Source organism: Heterodontus francisci, chromosome 26 (genome assembly GCF_036365525.1).
Source record: "Heterodontus francisci isolate sHetFra1 chromosome 26, sHetFra1.hap1, whole genome shotgun sequence".
Classification (NCBI taxonomy): domain Eukaryota; kingdom Metazoa; phylum Chordata; class Chondrichthyes; order Heterodontiformes; family Heterodontidae; genus Heterodontus; species Heterodontus francisci.
In genome coordinates this window covers 53,408,507-53,430,606 of record NC_090396.1, presented here as the reverse complement: position 1 = coordinate 53,430,606, position 22,100 = coordinate 53,408,507, and the positions used below count along the sequence as shown (strand labels likewise).

Sequence of the window (22,100 nt, the reverse complement as noted above, 5' to 3'; positions counted from 1 at the left end):
TTGATAATCAAGGGGGTGGAAATGTGGAGTTATCAGTTCAGCCATGAACTAATTGAATGGCAGAGCAGGCTCGAAGGTTCGTATGTGCGCTTATGACAGGTGTCAGGTAGAAATTACTATTGAGAACCAGGTTGAATACAGAAGGTTCAGAGAAGTGAAAAAGCAAATAAGAAAAGCAAAGAGGGAGTATATAAAGAGACTGGCAGTTAACATAAAAGGGAATCCCAAAGTCTTCTATGGGCATAGAAATAGTATTTAAGAGTTGGTAAAAGGAGGAGTGAAGGTGATTAGGAACTAAAAAGGGGATTTACGCATGGAGGCAGAGAGCATAGCTGAGGTGTTAAATGAATAATTTGTAGCTATCTTTACCAAAGAAGAAGATGCATCCCAGGCAATGGTGAAAGAGGAGGTAATTAAGACACTAGGACTCTACTGGGACCCCTGTTTTTTCTGGTGTATATTAACAATTTGGACATAAATGTAGAGGGCATGATCAAGAAGTTTGCGGATGACACAAAGATTGGCCGTGTAGTAGATGGCGAGGAGGATAGCTGTAAGCTGCAGGAAGATATTGATAGTCTGGTCAGATGGGCAGAAAAGTGTCAAATAGAATTCAACTTAGAGAAGTGTGAGGTGATGCATTTGGGAGGTCAAACAAGGCAAAGGAATAAAAGATTAATGGGAAAATACTGAGAAGTGTAGAGGAAGTAAGAGACCTTGAAGTGAATGTCCACAGATCCCTGAAGGTTGCAGGACAGGTCAATAAGGTGGTTAAGAAGGTATATGGAATCCTTTATTAGCCAAGGTACAGAAGAGCAGGGAGGTTATGCTGGAACTGTATTACTCATTGATTAGGCCACAACTTGAGTACTGTGTGCAGTTCTGATCACCTCTGCAGAGAGGATGTGATTGCACTGGAGAGGTTACGAGGATGTTGCCAGGACTGGAAAAATGCAGTTAGGAGGAAAGATTGGATAGGCTGGGGTTATTCTCCTTGGAACAGAGAAGCCTGAGGGAAGATCTGATTGAAATGTACAACATTTTGAGGGGCCTCGATAGAGTGGAGGTAAAGCGTCTATTCACTTTAAACTTGCAATGATTCTAGAAGGGATTAAAATTGACAAGGAGGAGGTACTGGATAGGTTGTCTGTACCTAATGTGGATAAGACACCAGGACCGAATGAGATGCATCAAGGATACTGAGGTAAGTGAGAGTGATATTGTACAGGCACTGGCCATATTATTTCAGTCTTCCTTAGACTTGAGGGTGGTGCTAGAGGATTGGAGAATTGCAAATGTTACACTCTTGTTCAAAGAAGGGTGTAAAGATAAGACCAGCGACAACAGGCCAGTAAGTTTAACTTCGGTGGTGGGGACCCTTCTAGAAAGAATAATTCAGGACAAAATTAATAGTCACATGGACAAAAGCGTGTTAATTAAAGAAAGCCAGCATGGATTTCTTAAGGGAAAATCATATTGAACTAACTTGCTGGGGTTTTTTGAAGAGGTAATAGGGAGGGTCAATGAGGGCAATGCAGTTGATGTAGTGTACATGGACTTCCAAAAGACTTTTGATACAGTGCCACACAACAGTCTTGCGAGCAAAGTTATAGCTCATTGAATAAAAGGGACAGAAACACCAAAAATACTAAATTGCTGAGTGACAGGAAACAAAGAGTAGTGGTTAATGGATGTTCTTCGGGCTGGAGGAAGGTTTGTAGTGGAGATCCCCAGGGGTCAGTGTTAGGACCCTTGCTTTTCCTGATGTATATTAATGACCTAGACCTTGGTGTACAGGGCACAATTTCAAAGTTTGTGGATGATTCAAAACTTGGAAGCATTGTGAACTGTGCGCAGGATAGTGTAGAACTTCAAAAGGACGAAGGCAAGTTGGAATGGGCGGACAGATGAAGTTCAATGCAGAGAAATGTGAAGTGATTCATTTTGGTAGAAGAACATGGAGAGACAATATAAAATAAAGGACACAATTCTAAAGGGGGTGCAGAAGCAGAGGAACCTGGGTGTATATGTGCATGTCACTGAAGGTGGCAGGACAGGTTGAGAGAGCAGTTAATTAAGTATACAATATCCTGGATTTTATTAATGGGGGCATAGAGTATAAGAGCAAGGAGTTTATGTGCAGACACTAGTTCAACCTCAGCTGGAGTAGTGTGTCCAGTTCTGGGTGTTGCACTTTAGGAAGGATGTGAAGATATTGGAGAGAGTACAGAAAAGGGATGAGGAATTTCAGTTATGAAGATAGATGGGAGAAGTTAGGACTGTTATCCTTGGAGAAAAGAATGCAGAGAGGAGATTTGATAGAGGTATTCAAAATCATGAGGGGCCTGTGCAGAGTAGATAGGGAGAAACTGTTCCCACTCATGAAAGGATCGAGAACGAGAAGTCTCAAATTTAAAGTAATTGGTAAAAGAACCAAAAGCAACATGAGAAAAAGCTTTTTCATGCAGCAAGTGTTTAAGGTCTGGAATGCACTGCCTGACAGTATGGTGGAGATAGGTTCAACTGAAGCATTCAAAAGGGAATTAGACTGTTATCCGAAAAGGAACAATGTGCAGGGCTACGGGGAGAAGGCAGAGGAATGGCACTAAGTGAATTGCTCATTCGGAGAGCCGATGCAGACATGATTAGCCATATGGCCTCCTTCTATGCTGTAACAATTCGGTGATTGTGAAGTTAGGAGACGTAACAGAAGCCATAGTGAAATAGATACATTTTGAGAAGGAGCTAAAGGCAGTGAAACAGGAAATTAAACAGGATTAATTTTATATAGCACCTTTCATGACCACTAGACATCCCAAAGCACTTTACAACCAATGAAGTATTTTTTCCCCCAAGTGTTGTCATTGTTGCAGGAAACACAGCAGCCAATTTTCATACAGCCTGCTCCAAAAACAGCGATGTGATAATGCCCAGATAATGTTCTTGTGATGAAAACAGAAAGTGCTGGAAATACTCAGCAGGTCTGGCAGTATCTGTGGAGAGAGAAGCAGAGTTAACCTTTCAGGTCCGATGAAAGATTACAGTCCTGAAACGTATTTTGCTTTCATTTAAATGTTTTTGTGATGTTGACCGAGGGATAAATATCAGCCAGGACATCGGGGATAACTCCCATGATCCTCTTCAAAATAGTGCCATGGGATCTTTTATCTCCACCTCTGGTTACCGAGTCAGGATTAGTAAAATTTCATCCATCCCTCTGGAACCAATGTTTCTCCCTCTCGATAGCAAGCTGTCTGCCTGCCAACAGCATCACTGGCTTGGACTTCTGAATTGCTGCCTGTGAGCTTTGCCTCAGCTCCTACATCTGGTTCCTCTGCTGTTGTGTCTTTGTTACCGTGATACTTTTTAACGCATGAAGAATTTCTGTCACACAATTCTTCCTCTGGCGGCTGCACAGTCCCACTGTTGCCCTACTTGGCAATAATAGTGTACGGCTTGGGATAATATGGTGTATCCATCGTACTCGGAATCTCCCATCTTAGCAATACTTCATCACTTGGCATCACATCAGCCTGTTTAGCTCTCCTCTGTGGTCTGCATAAAACTTTGCAACACCCTTTTTGTCAGCATCATGACAACATCCTGATCAGCTCTAATATCTTGGTGTGTATTTTGCATCCAAATAACAACTCAGCTGGGCTCTTACCCATCGTAGTATGTTACTCTATACAAGGCCACAGATGACAACAACATCTCCTTCCAGTCTTTACCTTCAGCTTGAGCAATCTTCATCCATTTCTCTAAGGATTGGTTTAGTCTTTCCACTTCCTCATTTGCCTGTAGCCATGTGGTGTTACTCTGGGATGGTGAATACCTGTGGGATGGTGAGTACCTGCGACTTGCATGTAATCTGCAACGGTCTGTGAAATGAATTGTAGCCCATTGTCTGAATACAAAGTGACTGGTAGACCTGCCTTGCAAATATTTCAGTCAATGCAGTTTTCTCTGCCATTGTAGACTTCATTACCACATATTCATAACAACGGCTGTAATAGTCAATCACCACTAGTATGGACTCTCCTGATAGAAATGGACCTAAGAAGTCAACTGCTTCATCCTCCCGTGATCCAGCCAGTAACACTGCACTATGTACTCGTTCTGGTGGATTGGGTCTACTGCCAAGTTGACATCTATAACATGTTTTGACAAACTGCTCCACACCTTTCTCCATCCCTGGCCACCATACTTTGGTTCGTAAGTTTTGCTTAGTACCAACCACTCCCAAGTGACCCTCATGAGCTAGCGTCACCAGTCTAGGCCTAAGGTTTTGTGGCACTATAAGTCTGTTACCTCTGAGAATACACTTCCCAATTGAGCACGATTCATCTCGTATAACAACGTATGTCTTGAATGGGCAATTCTCCCAATTTCCAGCTTGGATTCTCTGTCTGATGCCATTCAATTTTGGATCTTTGTCTGGCTCTCTTTCAATCTCTCCAGTTATGATTTCTCTTGGTGTAGCATGAACTGCTACAAACGCACAAATGATTCAGCTTTCTTCTCTAATGAAGATCTGTGTTTGAGATCCTCCCTCAGTGGTCATGACAGCGAGTCAGCAATGTTCATCTCTCCAGCAGTGTGACTCACCCATGGTGTTAGCCCTTCAACTGGCTCGATGATGTCTTGGTCAACCATTTCCTTGATCTTTGCCTCAGCTTTTCCTCTCAGACCAAAAGGTGTTCTATGTATAGGCTGAACTACCGGCTAAAATAAAAAAGGGACAATCACACTGCTGTGAGTGCACTATAAACCCCCAGTCGGAGGAAGATAGAAGAGCAGATACGTAGGCAAATCTCTGAGAAATGCAAGAACAATAGGGTAGTAATTGTAGAGGATTTCAACTACCCCAATATTAACTTGGATAGTTTTAATGTGAAAGGAATTGAGGGAGAAGAATTCTTGAGGTGCATTCAGGAGAACTTATTTGGCCAGTATGTAGCAAGTCCAACAAGCGAAGGTCCAGTTTTAGACTTCGTTTTAGGAATAGAAGCTGGGCAGGTGGAAGGAGTGGCAATGGGAGAGCATTTTGATGGTAGCGATCATAATTCAGTCAGCTTTAACATAATTATGGAAAAGGACAGAGATAGAACAGGAGTTACAGTTCTCAATTGGGGCAATCCCAATTTTACTAAACTGAGGAGTGATTTAGCAAAAGTGGACTGGAAACAGCGACTTGAAGGTAAATCAGTGTCAGAGCAGTGGGAGGCATTCAAAAAGGACATTCAAGGGATTCAGAGTAAACAAAGAAAAATGGTGAGACGGAAATCTAGAGCCTCAGGGATGTCAAGCAGCTTACAGAGTAAGATAAGGCAGAAAAGGAAAGCTTATGTCTGACACCGAGAACTCAATATTACAGAAAGCCAAGAGGAGTATAGCAAGTGGAGGGGTGAAATCAAAAAGGATATTAGGAAAGCAAAGAGAGGGCATGAAAGAATATTGGCAAGCAAAATCATGGTGAACCCAAAGATGTTTTATCAATACATTAAGAGTAAGAGGATAACTAAGAAAAGAGTAGGGCCCCTAACAGACCAAAAAGGTAACCAATGTGTAGGAGCAGAAGATGTTGGTATTATTCTTAATGAACTTTGCATCTGTCTTCACAAAAGAGGGGGACGATGTAGATATTGTAGTTACAGAAGAGGGGTGAAGTATTGGATGTGATAAACATAAGGAGAGAGGAAGTATTAATGGGATTAGCATCCTTGAAAGTTGATTAATCACCTGATCCAGATGAAATGTACCCCAGGCTGTTAAAAGAAGCAAGAGAGGAAATAGTGCAAGGTCTGACCATCATTTTCCAGTCCTCACTGGATACAGGTGTGGTGCCAGAGGATTGGAGAACTGCTAACGTTGTACCTCTGTTTAAAAAGGGAGTGACGGAGAGACCGAATAATTACAGGCCAGTCAGTCTAACCTCCGTAGTGGGCAAATTATTGGAATCTATTCTGAGAGACAGGATAAACTGTCACTTAAAAAGGCACAGGTTAATCAAGGATCGTCAACATGGATTTGTTAAGGGAAGATCTTATTTGACCAACTTGATCGAATTTTTTAAAGAAGTAGCAAGGAAGATAGATGAGGGTAGCGCAGTTGATGTAGTCTACATACATTTTACCAAGGCTTTTGACAAGGTCCCACATGGCAGACTGGTTAAAAATATAAAACCTCACGGGATCCAGACAAATGCAGCAAAAGGTGGATACAAAATTGGCTCAGTGACAGGAAACAAAGGGTAATTGTTGACGGGTGTTTTTGTGACTGGAGGGCCGTTTCCAGTGGTGTTCCGCAGGGCTCAGTACTGGGTGCCCTGCTTTTTGTGGTATATATCAACGATTTGGATGTAAATGTAGGGGGCATGATCAAGATGTTTGCAGACGACACAAAGATTGGGCATTTGGTAGATAGCAAGGAGGAGAGCTGTAGGCTGCAGGAAGGTATTGATGGTCTAGTCAGATGGGTAGAAAAGTGGCAAAAAAAGTGTGAGGTGATGCATCTGGGAGGTCAAACAAGGCAAAGGAATACACGATTAACAGGAAAACACTGAGAACTGTAGATGAAGTAAGGGACCTTGGAATGAATGTGTACAGACCCCTGAAGGTAGCAGGCCAAGTCGATAAGGTGGTTAAGAAGGCATATGGAATCCTTTCCTTTATTAGCTGAAGTATAGAATATAATAGTAGGGAGATTATGCTGAAACTGTATAACTCATTGGTTAGGCCACAACTTGAGTACTGTGTGCAGTTCTCATTACAGAAAGGATGTAATTGCATTAGGGAGGGTTCAGAAGAGATTTACGAGGATGTTGCTAGGACTGTAAAAATGCACCATGAGGAAAGATTGGATAGGCTGGGGTTGTTCTCCTTAGAACAGAGAAGGCCGAAGGGAGATCTGATTGAAATGTACAAAATTTTTAGGGCAGAAACCCTCAACTCATTCAAAAGGAGTCTGGATATGCACCTCATGTGCCGTAATCTGCAGGGCTATAGCCCAAATGCTGGAAAAAGGGATAAGAATGGGTGGATCGTTTTTCGGCCGGCACAGACACGATGGGCCAAGTGGCCTCTTTCTGTGCCTTAAACTTTCTATGATTCATGTTCTCATCAATTGTTAATCTCATTTGGCGGTTGTGCAACTTCCCAATTCCTTGAAACACTGGTCCAAACTCTTCTTAAAGCTCCGCATGGGATTTCATAAGAATTCACTTTCAATCCAATGTGTAGCACCCCCAAGGCTCGGCCTGTTTCTCAACTCATAAGGGGCTCACCATCCTCCTCAATCACTATGAATTCTGCCTCCATACTCTGATTCCCAGCTCTCACACTTGCAGTGAAGCATCCAACAGTTTGAAGTGGGGTTTTAGATGTGTAAGGATAAAGCTTTTTGACACATTTTCGAGATGGGCACTTGATTCTCTTTGTCTTCAGTTCCTCCCACAGTCTCTGTCTGTCACTGCCTTAATCTACAATAATGCTCACTTCAGTACTGGAAATTTCTCATGGTTGCTTGTATTGATAGAAAACATGTATCCATGATTGCTGTTTGTGTCCTCACTCTCTGCATCTTCTTCAACTCATCTCACAGTTGTACTACTTGCATCTCTCTTTCCTTTACATGGTTTGCCAGGCTTCCCACTCTGTTCAGCTTTGCTTCTGCACTTCTTGGCAAAATGGTCTCTGCCCCCACATTTTCTGCATATTTTTCCCTTAGCAGGGCAGCAATCATGTCTTTCATACCGCCCCAAGTTGCCACATCTGAAACACTCTCAGACTTTTGCTAATTACATTTACCCAGTCTAGCCAGTGCTCTCTGATTCAATCACCTTGAATGGTTTTGTCAATGTTGATCGTCAAAAGCCATCAATACGCATTGACTTTGAAAGACCCAAACTGCCCCTACCAAGTATGTTTGCACAGCTTGAGAGGAAAACTTTAAATTTCAAAAAACCCTTCCAGAAACTTCTGTTTCAAACACAGATTTGGTCACATGACATGCCTGCCTGTGTAACTCAGAGTTTGTGAATTGTGCCTCAGAAAGTAGACAGTAACTAAAATCCAGGGAAGGAAGCATCTCTCTCTCTCTCTCTCCAGCAAAGTCCCAGGCTGCAGTTAAACCTCAAATCTACAGATCCTCACAGTCAGCAACAAAGAGAACAGATAAAGCCTCTCTTCAGCCTTCCGGAACCAGAGAAGCAAGCCCAAATTATGCACATGGTCCAGGGAGGATTTCAAAACTTCAATTTCAACTAAAGACACTGAAACAGAGTATTTAAATTCTATTTTTATTAAGGACTCTATTCCAATTTCCCAATTCTGTTTTCCCATCTGTAACCTATTTGTGTGCGTGTGTGCCTCTTGTGTGAATGAGAGTGTGGATGCGTTGCGCATTTTCATAATTTTAACTGGCTTAGAGTGACAAGGTTAATAAACTTACATCTTTCTTGTTTAAACTCATGAAAACCTGTCTGATTGGTTCATTTACATTTATAATTAGAGGAGCAGGAGAAAGTGCTCACTGAGGTGGCAAATTAAGTCACTGTTAAAAAGATAAACCCTGTTGCGGTCAAACCAGAGAAGGGGCAAAAGGGGAGCCTGAGACCCCTTCCTCACCTGGTCGCAACAGTATTAAAATAATTACAATTGAGTTGTCTTATGGAAAATGGTAAAGGCAATTATGATTGGTTTAGGAGGAGAGAAACTGTTTAGCCAATGGGATGGATGTCAGTGAAATTGGCAACAGTTATAGTGAAGTCAACAGCCCAGACCTCTTACCACTTTGCAGTATCCGGCAAATCAAGAAAAATTGCTAACTCTAAGGTTAACAGCAAATGTCAAATGTGTATCTTCCCAAGAACTTCCTTAAGATTAGTTTAAAATCAATATAAAACAGTGTTATGAGTTTGCTTAATCGCAAAACACTTTTAAAAAATCATTCTGCCTTTCCTGCATTGCATATAAAACTGAAAATATTTGTACTTACAGCAACTTGCACTTACTATTGCAATGCTGGAGATGCTGTCTTTTGGATGAGAAGTTACCCTGTTTAGATAGTTATAGACGACCTTAGGGCACGATTCAAAAAGGTGTTCTCCCAGTGCCCTGGCCAATATTTATCCCTCAATCTTCACAAAAAAAAGTGCAGTTGTTTTTGGGATGTTGCTGTACTCAAATTGGCTTCTCTATTTGCCTACAAAACTAATTCATAAACTGTAAAGTGCTTTGGGACATCAAGTTGTGAAAGGCACTATATAAATAAAGAACTGCATTTTATACAAAACCAAAATACAGTGGATGCTGGAAATCTGAAAAAAACCCCAGAAAATTTTAGAAATACCCAGCAGGTCTGGCAGTATCTCTGGAGAGAAGTTCAATAGAAGCTCTAATAACAGCACCTAATCTTTTGATTAGGCACTTTACAGCCTTCTGAACGCAACATAAGTTCAACAATTTCAGATCATAACCTCTACTACCCCTTTTTTTTTTAAAAAACTGTTTTGGATAAACTCCCCTGGTCATCTTAAAAGATCCCAAGGCATTTTTTGATGTCCTCCTAAAGATGCAGTCGGAACCTCGACTTAACATTTCACCAACGACGACACTTCTGACAATGCACCACTCTCTCAGTACAGTATGGAAGATGCCAGCCAGGTGCTCAAGTCTCTGTAGTGAGGCTTGAACCCACACCCTTTTGATCAGAGTGGCGACTGCTACCACTGAGCCAAAATGCAAGTTCTTAATATAGAACCTTCAATGAAGTGAAGCATGGTAGCCCAGGATGTTGCCTGGGATGGAACCTTTAAGCTATGAAGAGAGGTTGGATAGGCTTGGGTTGTTTTCGTTGGAGTAGAGACGACTGAGGGGTGACCTGATCGAGGTGTATAAGATTATGAGGGGCATGGACAGGGTGGATAGGGAGCAGCTGTTCCCCTTAGTTGAAGGATCAGTTACGAGGGGACACAAGTTTAAGGTGAGGGGCAGGAGGTTTAAGGGGAATTTGGGGAAGAACTTTTTGACTCAGAGGGTGGTGACGGTCTGGAATGCACTGCCTGGGAGGGTGGTAGAGGCGGGTTGCCTCACATCCTTTAAAAAGTACCTGGATGAGCACTTGGCACGTCATAGCATTCAAGGCTATGGGCCAAGTGCTGGCAAATGGGATTAGGTAGACAGGTCAGGTGTCTTTAATGCATCGGTGCAGACTCGATGGGCCAAAGGGCCTCTTCTGCACTGCATTATTCTGTGATTCACAGGTAGATTGGAACAACAGTTAGGTGGAAACAAAGGTGTGAAGTAGGTTTTGAAGATGAAAGAGATGCAGCATGGAGCACAGATATGGGCAAAGAATTCCAGAATGCAAGGGTGCAATGACTGAATGGTATGCCATAAATGGTAGAGTGGGATCCCTACAATTTTTTTTGGAGTTGACTTGCTGTGAAAATCATGTCCACAGTGCCTCTTGTGGACAGAATCCACATTGTGATTCTGGTAGGTGCTCTTCAGCCACGGAGAGGAGGCAGTTGAGATGGACTCCTGCGATGCCCTTCCCTGTGGGAGACAGCAGGGGTACCCCTCTGTAGTTACCATGGTTGGTCTTGTCGCTTTTTTTGAAGATGGTCACAATTACAGCGGCTCGGAGATCAACTGGCACGCTCTCCTCCTTTCAGATGAGGGAGATGAGACCATATATTGGAGTGCAGCAGCTTATACATGGCCTTCTATGACCTCACAAAGGCCTTCGATTCTGTAAACTGGGAGGGATTATGGAACATCCGCCTCAAATTTGGCTGTCCGTCACCATGCAAGCTGTAATCCTTGCCAACAGATCTGCCACTGACCTAATCAGAGTGCAAAGTGGGGTCAAGCAAGGCTGTGTCATCGCACCAATGCTCTTTTCCATCTTGCTCGCTGCAACACTCCACCTCAACTCCTAGAAGATCCCTCTACAGGACTCGCAGGAAACTATTTAACCTACACCGCCTCCAGTCCAGAACCAAGGCCACTTCAATCTCGGTCATCAAGTTGCAGTTTGCTGACAATGTTTGCGTATACGCACACCAGAGGCCAAGCTTCAAACCCACATCAATGCAATCACAGAGGCGCATGAAAGCATGGGCCTTAAGCTAAACATCTGGAAGACAAAGGTCCTCTACCAGCCTGCTCCCACAGCGCAACACTGCCCGCCGCCGCACCCCCCACCGCCCCCCACTATCAAGATCTACAGCGAACCACTGGACTATGTGGATCACTTCTCATACCTTGGAAGCCTCCTCTCAGCAAGGACAGGCATCGATGAAACTCAGCACAGCCTTCGGTCGTCCAAAGAAGAGTAAAAGCAAAATACTGCGGATGCTGGAAATCTGAAACAAAAACAAGAAATGCTGGAATCACTCAGCAGGTCTGGCAGCATCTGTGGAAAGAGAAGCAGAGTTAACGTTTTGGGTCAGTGACCCTTCTTCGGAACTGACAATTAGAAAAGTCACAGATTATAAACAAGTGAGGTGGGGGTGGGGCAAGAGATAACAAAGGAGAAGGTGCAGATTGGACCAGGCCACATAGCTGACCAAAAGGTCACGGAGAAAAGGCAAACAATATATTAATGGTGTGTTGAAAGACAAAGCATTAGTACAGATTAGGTGTGAATACACTGAATATTGAACAGCAGCAAGTGCAAACCTGAAGAAAAACAACCTGAAAAAACAACCAGGTTGTTTTTCTTCAGGTTTGCACTTGCTGCTGTTCAATATTCAGTGTATTCACACCTAATCTGTACTAATGCTTTGTCTTTCAACACACCATTAACATATTGTTTGCCTTTTCTCCGTGACCTTTTGGTCAGCTATGTGGCCTGGTCCAATCTGCACCTTCTCCTTTGTTATCTCTTGCCCCACCCCCACCTCACTTGTTTATAATCTGTGACTTTTCAAATATTTGTCAGTTCCGAAGAAGGGTCACTGACCCAAAACGTTAACTCTGCTTCTCTTTCCACAGATGCTGCCAGACCTGCTGAGTGATTCCAGCATTTCTTGTTTTTGGTCCAAAGAAGAGTGTTTGGCAACAAAGACCTCAAACCTGGCACCACGCTCATGGTCTACAAGGCTACAGAGTTAAAGACCCTCCTGCATGCATCAGACACATGGACAATGTAGAGCAGACATCTCAAAGCCCTGGAGAGATATCACCAGCTGTGCCTCCGCAAGATCCTGCAAATTCAGTGACAGGACAGGCGCTCCAATATCAGTGTCTCCTCTCAGGCCAACATCCCCAGTATCAAGACACTGGTCATGGGCAGTCAGCTACATTGGACGGGTGACATCGTCCACATGCCTGACGCAAGACTTCCAAAACAAGCTTTCGACTCCAAGCTCCGTCTTGGCAAGAGGCTACCAGGAGGGCAGAGGAAATGCTACAAGGATGTCCTTAAAGCCTCCCTGAAAAAATGTGACATCTCCACTGATTCGTGTGAATCTCTTGCCAGAGACCTCCCAAAATGGAGAAGCATCTGCGATAGTGCCAGCCAGTTCGAAAAACGTTGACATGCCGAGGCAGCGACCAAATGCAAACAGCGGAAGCAGCGTTCGGAATTTCAAACGTGCCATTCACTCGCCTCACCATCACCACCTGTCCCATCTGTGCCAGAATATGCGGATCCAGAATTTCCCTGTCACCTAACAGTCACCTAACGACCCACAAACCAGGAGTGGAAGAAAGTCATCCTTGTCCCCACGAAACTGCCTAAGAAGAGGAGAGCGGGATCAGAGGCGAGAATACACCAGAATTAGAAGACTTGAGCATGAAAGATTTGTAAATGTCAGGAAACAAGGACAGTAGTGAAAGTTAAGTATGTTTTAATGAAGAATAGAATATAGTTCATGATGAGTTGGAATTTATGAAAGGTGGAACTTGGGATGGTGGCAAGGCAAGTGTTATTGCACCTAGTAGGGTGGATAAGGGGGAAACCAGTGAATGTGGTGTACTTAGATTTTCAAAAAGCATTTGATAAGATACCACACAGATTATTACACAAAATTAGCATTTATAGGATTAGCAGTAATATATTAGCATGGATTGAGGGTCAGTTGGCAGACAGATAACAGAAAGTAGGAATAAATGAGTAATTTCCTGGTGCCAGTCTATAACTAATGGGGTGCTACAAAGATCAGTGCTTGTGCATCAGCTACTTACAATCTATATCAATGGCTCAAGTGAGGCGATCAAGTGTAATGTATCCAAGTTTGCTGATGATACAAAAGTTAGGTGGGAAGCATAAGATGTGAAGAGGATGGAAAGAGACTGCAAAAGGATTTAGGCAGGCTATGTGAATGGACTAGAGTGTGGCAGATGAATATAACGTGGAGAAATGTGATTATCCACTTTGGTAGGTAAAACAGAAAAGCAGAATATTTTTTAAATGGTGAGAGACTGGAAAATGACAATATTCATAGGGGTCTGGGTATCCTTGTACACAAATCACAGAAAGTTAACAGGTAGGTAGAGCAAGCCATTAGGAAAACAAATGGTACATTAGCATTAATTACAAAAGGGACTGGAGTACAAGAGTAGAGAAGTCTAACCACAATTGTATTGGGACCCAGGGACCCGGGTTCGATTCTGGGTACTGCCTGTGTGGAGTTTGCAAGTTCTCTCTGTGTCTGCGTGGGTTTTCCCCGGGTGCTCCGGTTTCCTCCCACAGCCAAAAGACTTGCAGGTGATAGGTAAATTGGCCGCTGTAAATTGCCCCTAGTGTAGGTAGGTGATAAGGAATATGGGATTACTGTAGGGTTAGTATAAATGGGTGGTTGTTGGTCGGCACAGACTCGGTGGGCCGAAGGGCCTGTTTCAGTGCTGTATCTCTAAATAAATAAGTATAGGGCCTTGGCATCAGACACTCACATCTGAGTCAGAAGGTTCTGGGTTCAAGTCCCACTCCAGGACCCGAGCACAAAAATCAAGGCTGACATTCCAGTGCAGTACTGAGGGAGTGCTGCTACACAGTCAGACATATTGTCTTTTGGATGAGACGTTAAGCCAAAGCCCTTCCTGCCCTCTCCACTAGGTGTAAAAGATCTCATAGCACCGGAAGGATTTTTTCCCCTGGCTGGAGAGTCTAAAAGTACGGGTCGGCCATTTAGGACCAAGATGAGGAGAAATTTCTTTACTCAAAGGGCTGTGAATCTTTGGAATTCTCTACCGCAGAAAGCTGTGGTGCTTGAACATTGAGTATATGCAAGTCAGAGGTCGACCGATTTTTGGATACTAAGGGAATCAAGGGATATGAGGATAGTGCAGAAAGGTGTAGCTGAGATCGAAGATCAGCCATGAACCTGGATAACATTCAGGCTTGGGCTGATAAGTAGCAAGTATCATTCATTCCACACAAGTGCCAGGCGATGACCCTCTCCAATAAGAGAGGGTCTAACCATATTCAATGATATTACCATTGTCAAATCCCCCACCACTAGCAACCTGGGGTTAACTAGGGACCAGAAACATAACTGGACCAGGCACATAAATACTGTGGCTATAAGAGGTCAGAGATTAGGTGTTCCAAGGAGAATGATTCATCTGACTCCTCAAAGCCTTTCAAATACCTACAAAGCACAAGTCAGGAGTGTAATAGAATTGTCTTCATTTACCTGGATGCGTACAGCTCCAGCAACACTCCAGAAGCTCGATATGTTTAGTTTAGTTTAGTTTAGTTTAGAGATACAGCACTGAAACAGGCCCTTCTGCCCACCGAATCTGTGCCGACCATCAACCACCCATTTATACTAATCCTACACTAAGCCCATATTCCTACCACATCCCCACCTGTCCCTATATATTTCCCTACCACCTACCATTACTAGGGGCAATTTATAATGGCCAATTAACCTATCAACCTGCAAGTCTTTGGCATGTGTGAGGAAACCGGAGCACCCGGAGGAAACCCACGCAGACACAGGGAGAGCTTGCAAACTCCGCACAGGCAGTACCCAGAATCGAACCCGGGTCCCTGGAGCTGTGAGGCTGCGGTGCTAACCACTGCGCCGCCCCTTATCATCCAGGGCAAAGGATTCCACTTGATCGCCAACCCAGACACCACCTTAAACATTCACTCCCTTCACCAGCGGTGCACAATGGCCACATACCATCCAGAAAGATGTACTGCTGAAACTTGCCAAGACTTCGAGAGCCCCTTACAAACCTACAATCTCTAGAAGGACAAGGGCAGCAGGTGCATGGGAACACAAAGTTCTCCTCCAAGTCACACACATCCTGAATTGAACATATAATCATTGTCCCTTCATCGTCCTGGAGTCAAATTCCTTGAACTCCCTACTTAACAGCACCATTGGACTACTTTAAAGCCATGGACCCCGTAAGTTCAAGAATGTGGCTCATCAACACAGTCTCAAAGGCAACTAGCGACAGGCAATCAATGCTGGCTTTGCCAGCGACACCATTACAAGAATGAATAAATTTAAAAAATTGAAAGTCCACAATAATATCATACAAGGTACATTAGGAAAATGCATACTTCTATTAGATTAGCAGTGTTTCAAATATACTTTCTATGCCATTTTGAGTAGAACACAAAATATAAAACTCCACTTCTCAACATCTACCCTGTCAAGTCCCCTCAGAATCTTGTACGTTTCAATAAGATCACCCCTCATTCTTCTAAGCTCTAATGAATAAAGGCCTAACCTGTTTAGCCGTTCTTGATAAGTCAACCCCTTCACCCCAAGAATCAGCCTCTTTTGAACTGCCTCCAATGCTAGTATATCCTTTCTTAAATACAGGGACCAAAACTGTACACAGTACTCCAGGTGCGGCCTCACCAACACCCTGTACAGTTGTAACAAGAAGACTTCCCTATTTTTAAACTCCAACCCTCCAGCAATAAAGGCTAAAATTCCATTTGCCTTCTTAATTACTTGCTGCACCTGCATGCTAACTTTTTGTATTTCACGCACAAGAACACCCAGATCCCTCTGTGCTGCACTTTTTTTGAAGCCTCTCTCTATTTAAATAATAGTCTACCTTTTGATTCTTCCTACCAAAGTGCATGACCTCACATTTTCCTACATTAAACTCCATCTGCCAAATTTTTGTCCACTCATTCAACCTATCTATATCCCCTTGCAGATTCCTTACGTCCTCATCACAACATGCCCTCCCACCTATTTTTGTATCGTCAGCAAATCTGGATATATTACACTCTGCCCCCTCCAAGTCATTAATATAGATAGTAAATAAGTGAGGCCCTAAGACTGATCCTTGCGGCATTCCATTGGTTATGTCTTTCCAACCCGAAAAAGATCCATTAATCCAGACTCTGTCTTCTGTGAGTTAACCAATCCTTAATCCATGCTAACGTATTACCCCCAATACCGTGAGGTCCTATCTTGTGCAATAATCTTTTATGTGGTACCTTATCGAATGCCTTCTGGAAATCCAAATACACTACATCTACCGGTTCCCCTTTATAGACTCTGCTTGTTATATCCTCAAAGAACTCTAGCAAATTTGTCAAACATGATTTCCCTTTCACAAAACCATGTTGATTTTGTTTGACTGTATTAAGTTTTTCTAAATATCCTATTTCTTCCTTAATAATGGACTCTAGCATTTTCCCAATGACCAATGTTAGGCTGACTGGCCTATAGTTTCCTGCTTTTTGTCTCCCTCCCTTCTTGAACAGGGGCGTCACATTAGAGGTTTTCCAACCCTCTCAGAATCTAGTGAGTCCTGGAATATTTGGACCAATGCCTCCACCATCTCTGCAGCCACTTCCTTTAAAACCCTTGGATGTAGGCCATCAGGTCCTGGTGACTTGTCTGCCATGAGTCCCATTAGTTTGTCAAATACTTTCCTAAAAAATTCCCAATACTCTGGCCTACCACTAGTTTTCGCCGCTTTGTATGCCTTAGTTTTTGAGTGGATACTCCCCTTGATTTCCTTTGTTATCCACGGGTGGTTCAACCTTCTCATCAAGTCCTTCTTTTTGACCGGGAGAGATTTTTGCTGAGCGTTATGAAATATCTGCTTAAATGTCTGCCACTGCTCATCCACTGACCTTTCCCTTAGTCTATTTTCCCTGCCCGCTTTAGACAACTCTTTCTTCAGACCTCCATAATTGCCCTTGTTTAAGTTGAGGACACTGGTTTGAAACCAAGTTGCTTGCCCTCAAACTGAATTTGAAATTCTACCATGTTGTGATTACTACCCCCGAGAGGATCCTAAACTACTATATCTCTTATTAATTCTACCTCATTACACATTACTAGATCTAAAATAGCCCGTTCCCGGGTAGGTTCTGCAACATATTGCTCTAAGTAACAATCCCTGATGCACCCTTTAAATTCATCTTCCATGTTACCTCTGCCAATCTGATTTGTCTAGTCAATATGCAGATTAAAATCACCGATGACAAATTGTAGCACCTTTCTTACATGCCATTATTTCCCAATTTATACTTTGTCCTACAGTGAGGCAACTCTTTGGAGGCCTATAGACGACTCCCACCCGTGACTTCTTCCCCCTTACTATTCCTTATTTTCAACCAAACTGATTCCACATCATGATCTACTGCATCTATAGCACTATTCACGACCGCACTGATACCTTCCTTTATTAACAAAGCTATGCCACCTCCTTTTCCTTTTTGCCTATATTTCCGGAACATCAAATATCCTTGAATATTACGTTCCCAGTCTTGGTCACCCTGCAACCATGTCTCTGTAATAGCTATCAAGTCATATTCATTTATTTCTATTTGTGCCATCAACTCATCTATCTTGTTACAAATGCTGCGTGCATTCAGATAAAGAGCCTTTAGCTTTGACTTTTTGACATTATTACTCATTTTGGTTCCAATTTCTGCTGCACTCTTCTGCTTATATTTTCTGGCCCTTCCTGTCACACTTTGATTACCGTTCGCCTCTTCACTACCCTGCACCTCTGCTGTCTCGTTTCTTTCTGATTTTTTAAAAACTTCCCTTCAATTGAGCCCTCCCCCCCACTAATTAGTTTAAAGTCCTATCTACAACCCTAGTTATACGATTTGTCAGGACACTGGTCCCAGCATGGTTCAAATGAAGCCCGTCCCAATGGAACAGCTCTCTCCTTCCCTATTACTGGTGCCAGTACCCCATGAATCGGAACCCATTCTCCCACACCAATCTTAGAGCCACGCGTTTACCCCTCTAATCTTATTTACCCTACGCCAACTTGGACATGGCTCAGGTAGTAATCCGGAGCTTATTACCTTTGAGCTGCTGCTTTTTAATTTAGCCCCGAGCTGTTCATAGTCCCTCAGCAGAACCTCTTTCCCAGTCCTACCTATGTCGTTGGTACCTACGTGGACCACGACAACTGGATCCTTCCCCTCCCACTCCAAGTTCCTCTCCAGCCCAGAAGAGATGTCCTTAATCTTGGCACCAGGTAGGCAACACAGCCTTCAGACTCCCTGTCTTTGCTGCAAAGAACAGTATCTATTCCCCTAACTATGCTATCCCCTATCACTACAACATTTCTCTTTTCTCCCCCCACTTGAATGGCACTCTGAACCACAGTGCTGTGGTCAGTTCGCTCATCCTCCCTGCAGTCTGTGCCCTCATCCACAACGGGAGCAAGAACCTCGTACCTATTGGATAAGGGCACTAGCTGAGGCTTCTACAAAGCTAAATTCTGGATCCCTATACCTGCCTCACTCGCAGTCACACCCTTCTGTCCCTGACCACGGTCCAAATTTAATGTAATTAATCTAAGGGTTGTGACTGTCTCCTAAAAGAGTGTCCAGGTAATTCGCCCCCTCCCTGATGTGTCGCAGTGTCAGCAGCTCGGACTCCAGCTCATCAACTCTGAGTCGAAGGTCCTCAAGCAGCCAACACTTGCTGCAGATGTGGCCACCGTAGATCGCACCAGCGTCCACCAGCTCCCACATACTACAGCTGCAACACATCGACTGCCCAGCCATCTCTATTCTATTTAATTAATTAACTTGGATGTGAACTATTTGGATGCTTGATGCTATGTTTGATTTAAATTAAATTAAAAGTACCTGCTTAAACAATCAATTTTAATTAATACGTCTAGTCCTGCTCTGTGTTTATACTCATATTATAACACTTACTGTTACACTACCATGATTGAAAAAAATTTAATTACCCAGCTCCTAATCTGAATCAATACCCTCCCTGCTGGTCATATATATATATGGTTCAAGTCTTATTTTATATTTGATTAACTTAGATTAAATTAAAAGCTTACCGGTATACTCACACTGGCCTGCTTTCTGTTTCCCCGTGCTCTCTGTTGATTGTGACGTCACTTTTTGATTTTTCATTTGCCTCCGAATCTCCCGCTCCTCCTCTCCGAATCTCCAAGGTTCTGGTGCGCTTTTTGAATGCTCTCCTCTCCTGCTGCTTCTCTCCAAATGCAGTGGAGTCAGCTGCAAGGCCATCTCAATGCAAGGAAGTTTAATGCAGGGGCCAGCAGGATTCCACAGCTGAAATAAATAATGCTCTTGGCTTCAGGGAATCCTGCCATCTAAAAACAGCATGTTACCTCATTCTACTATCAGTTACCCATGAAGAAAGTGATGAAATTGCTGAACTGGTGCAATGCATTAGTCAGCTGCTTGATAAATAGGCAAACAATAATTTGACTAATATTACTTAAATCCCCTGTGGCAGTTTGGATTGAGCCAGGCACATAAATGCTCAGGGCTATGGTGACCTTGGCAGTCACTGGTTGTGGCTCCCTAGTGAAGCAGAGCTAGCAAAAATGGTTTTCCTCCAAAATTCCAAAATGTGTTTCCATCTATAGATGGTGTCAGTATTCTGACCCTAACTTGCACCACCTATTCAAGGTTTTGTAGTTATTCATCTTCCAAGTAATACAGAAGTAATCACCATTATAATGTTCATATTAAAAATTTTAATTGTAGCAGCATAAAATTTTGCCACCGAAGATCGTAGAAAAAACCTTGAAAAAAAACCTCACAAAGATTAGCAATGAGAATGCTTAGTGCAAAACTTGTGATAAATTTCACCTTCGGATATATACTCTTAAAACACAAGAAATTCAGGATTTTGGCCAAGGCCAAGCAGGCCACAAACAGCTGTGATCAGGAGGGTGGTTTAATGTGGGGTCGGGAGGAACGCTCCTACGCTTGATGTCTCCGCATTCAGAGATGTGACTTCCCTTTTGTTTTGCAGGCATTCTGTATAGTGTTGGTTTTCCTGACAGCAGCCTGTGATGACACTGACTGCCTCGGGGAAAGCCAATCTTGCAGCAGAGTCCTCAAGCAGACATCAGAATCCTTATTTACATATGCAAAAGGCCCAACACCTACTTGACGTGTGGGTAATGGGTACTTATTCTTTTCCCTTACCGAACATAGTGTGTGCGCACTTCTTACCCACCATTTTGGAGACTGAGGAGGACACATAGCACCTGAAAAACAACGCTACATGGCCCAATTTCTAGGCCAATGGGTTCTTCTTTAAATGCTAATCAACCTGAACATGCCTGCTCCCATGTCAAGATTGCTAAAAATAAATGCAGCTAATTAAAAGCAACAAAAGCAATTCAAGAAGCCAAAATAATCTGTCTGTTCCAGACAACAGATCTTTAAGAAAATGCACTGTGAAAACCCAGGAAGTGAAGTTCTAAATGCTTTTAACTTGCCAACATAATTAAATGGAGTCTAGTTCCACTACCACCGACACCATTGATTGGCAGCACCGCAGTCCTATTGTAATAGCCCTGTCTGACAGATTAACACATTAAGTAAATGCGAGGCCTACTCCTGAGATTTTCCAACCTTTCAGCACTGGTTGTGCACATGCATGACCAGTGCAAACCACTGCAAAAATTCCCCTTATTAAAGCAAGACTTTGTTATTCTTCTGATAAGCATAACTTATTTTCAAAGTGTTGTGATTGATAATCCACAGCATATTTTCAACAATTGTGTGTTGAAAATGTCTTCATATTGTTATTCAGAAGGTAAATACCGAGCCTTCCAGTTACAAACCAGAAATGCCACATATTCACAACATTCTGCACCACCTATTCAAGGTTTTGTAGTTATTCAGTATCTAACTGCATTATAAAGGATTTAGTAGAGCTTGCACAGCAACATGAGTAATGAAAATCTTCACAAGATTCCCACACCGGATCAGAGATTTACATTTATTACAATTCACGCCTCCAAATGTCGCAGACACTGCAACAACCACTCTTTCCATTCTCTGAAGGCTTCCATGGGTTTGTGAGATACCAGCTTAGCTCTAACCGAAGATTCAGGATCAGAATCTTCCTCAATCCACCTCAACAAGGCCTGAAATACAAAACAGAAATAGAGACTAGATGGTGGGATATGTACTTCTGAACATTTAGATCCAAACTAATAACTCAACTTCAATAATAAAAACAAGAAATGCTGGAAGCACTCAGCAGGTCTGGCAGCATCTGTGGAAAGAGAAGCAGAGCTAACGTTTCGGGTCAGTGACCCTTCTTCGGAACTAGCAAATATTAGAAATGTCAAAGGTTATAAGCAAGTGAGGCGGGGGTGGGGCAAGAGATAACAAAAGAGAAGGTGTAGATTGGACAAGACCACATAGCTGACCAAAAGGTCACGGAGCAAAGGCAAACAATATGTTAATGGTGTGTTGAAAGACAAAGCATTAGTACAGATAGGGTGTTAACGGACTGAAGATTGAACAGCAGCAAGTACAAACATGAAAAAAACAGTGGGTAAGCAAACTGAACAAACTAAGATGAAATGAAATAAACCACAAAAAAAATTATAAGAAAAAAAAATAACTAAAAATAAAAGTAAAATGGGGGGCCCCGTCATGCTCTGAAATTATTGAACTCAATGTTCAGTCCGGCAGGCTGTAGTGTGCCTAATCGGTAAATGAGATGCTGTTCTTCGAGCTTGTGTTGATGTTCAATGGAACACTGCAGCAATCCCAGGACAGAGATGTGAGCAGGGGAGAGTGTTGAAATGGCAAGCAACCGGAAGCTCAGGGTCCTGCTTGCGGACTGAGCGGAGGTGTTCCGTAAAGCGGTCACCCAGTCTGCGTTTGGTCTC

At 43.0% G+C, this 22,100-nt stretch overlaps 1 protein-coding gene across 11 annotated transcripts in view; it reads right to left on the bottom strand.

Annotated features, from left to right (window-relative positions):
- LOC137384354 (archaemetzincin-2) overlaps positions 1-22,100 on the bottom strand; it is a 98,873-nt gene that overhangs the window by 15,091 nt on the left and 61,682 nt on the right. For 8 of the 11 annotated variants that reach the window (XM_068058263.1, XM_068058265.1, XM_068058267.1 and 5 more), the window contains one exon: positions 21,261-21,344. The exons of 1 other annotated variant lie outside the window; for it this stretch is intronic. Coding sequence is in view for 2 of the 10 variants with exons in the window: in XM_068058272.1 (XP_067914373.1) it covers positions 21,207-21,344 (138 nt within the window). In the remaining 8 variants the exon portion in view is untranslated. Of the gene's footprint in view, positions 1-19,922; positions 21,345-22,100 lie in introns of those variants that run through there. 2 more of the 11 variants (XM_068058272.1, XM_068058262.1) reach the window with 1 other exon arrangement.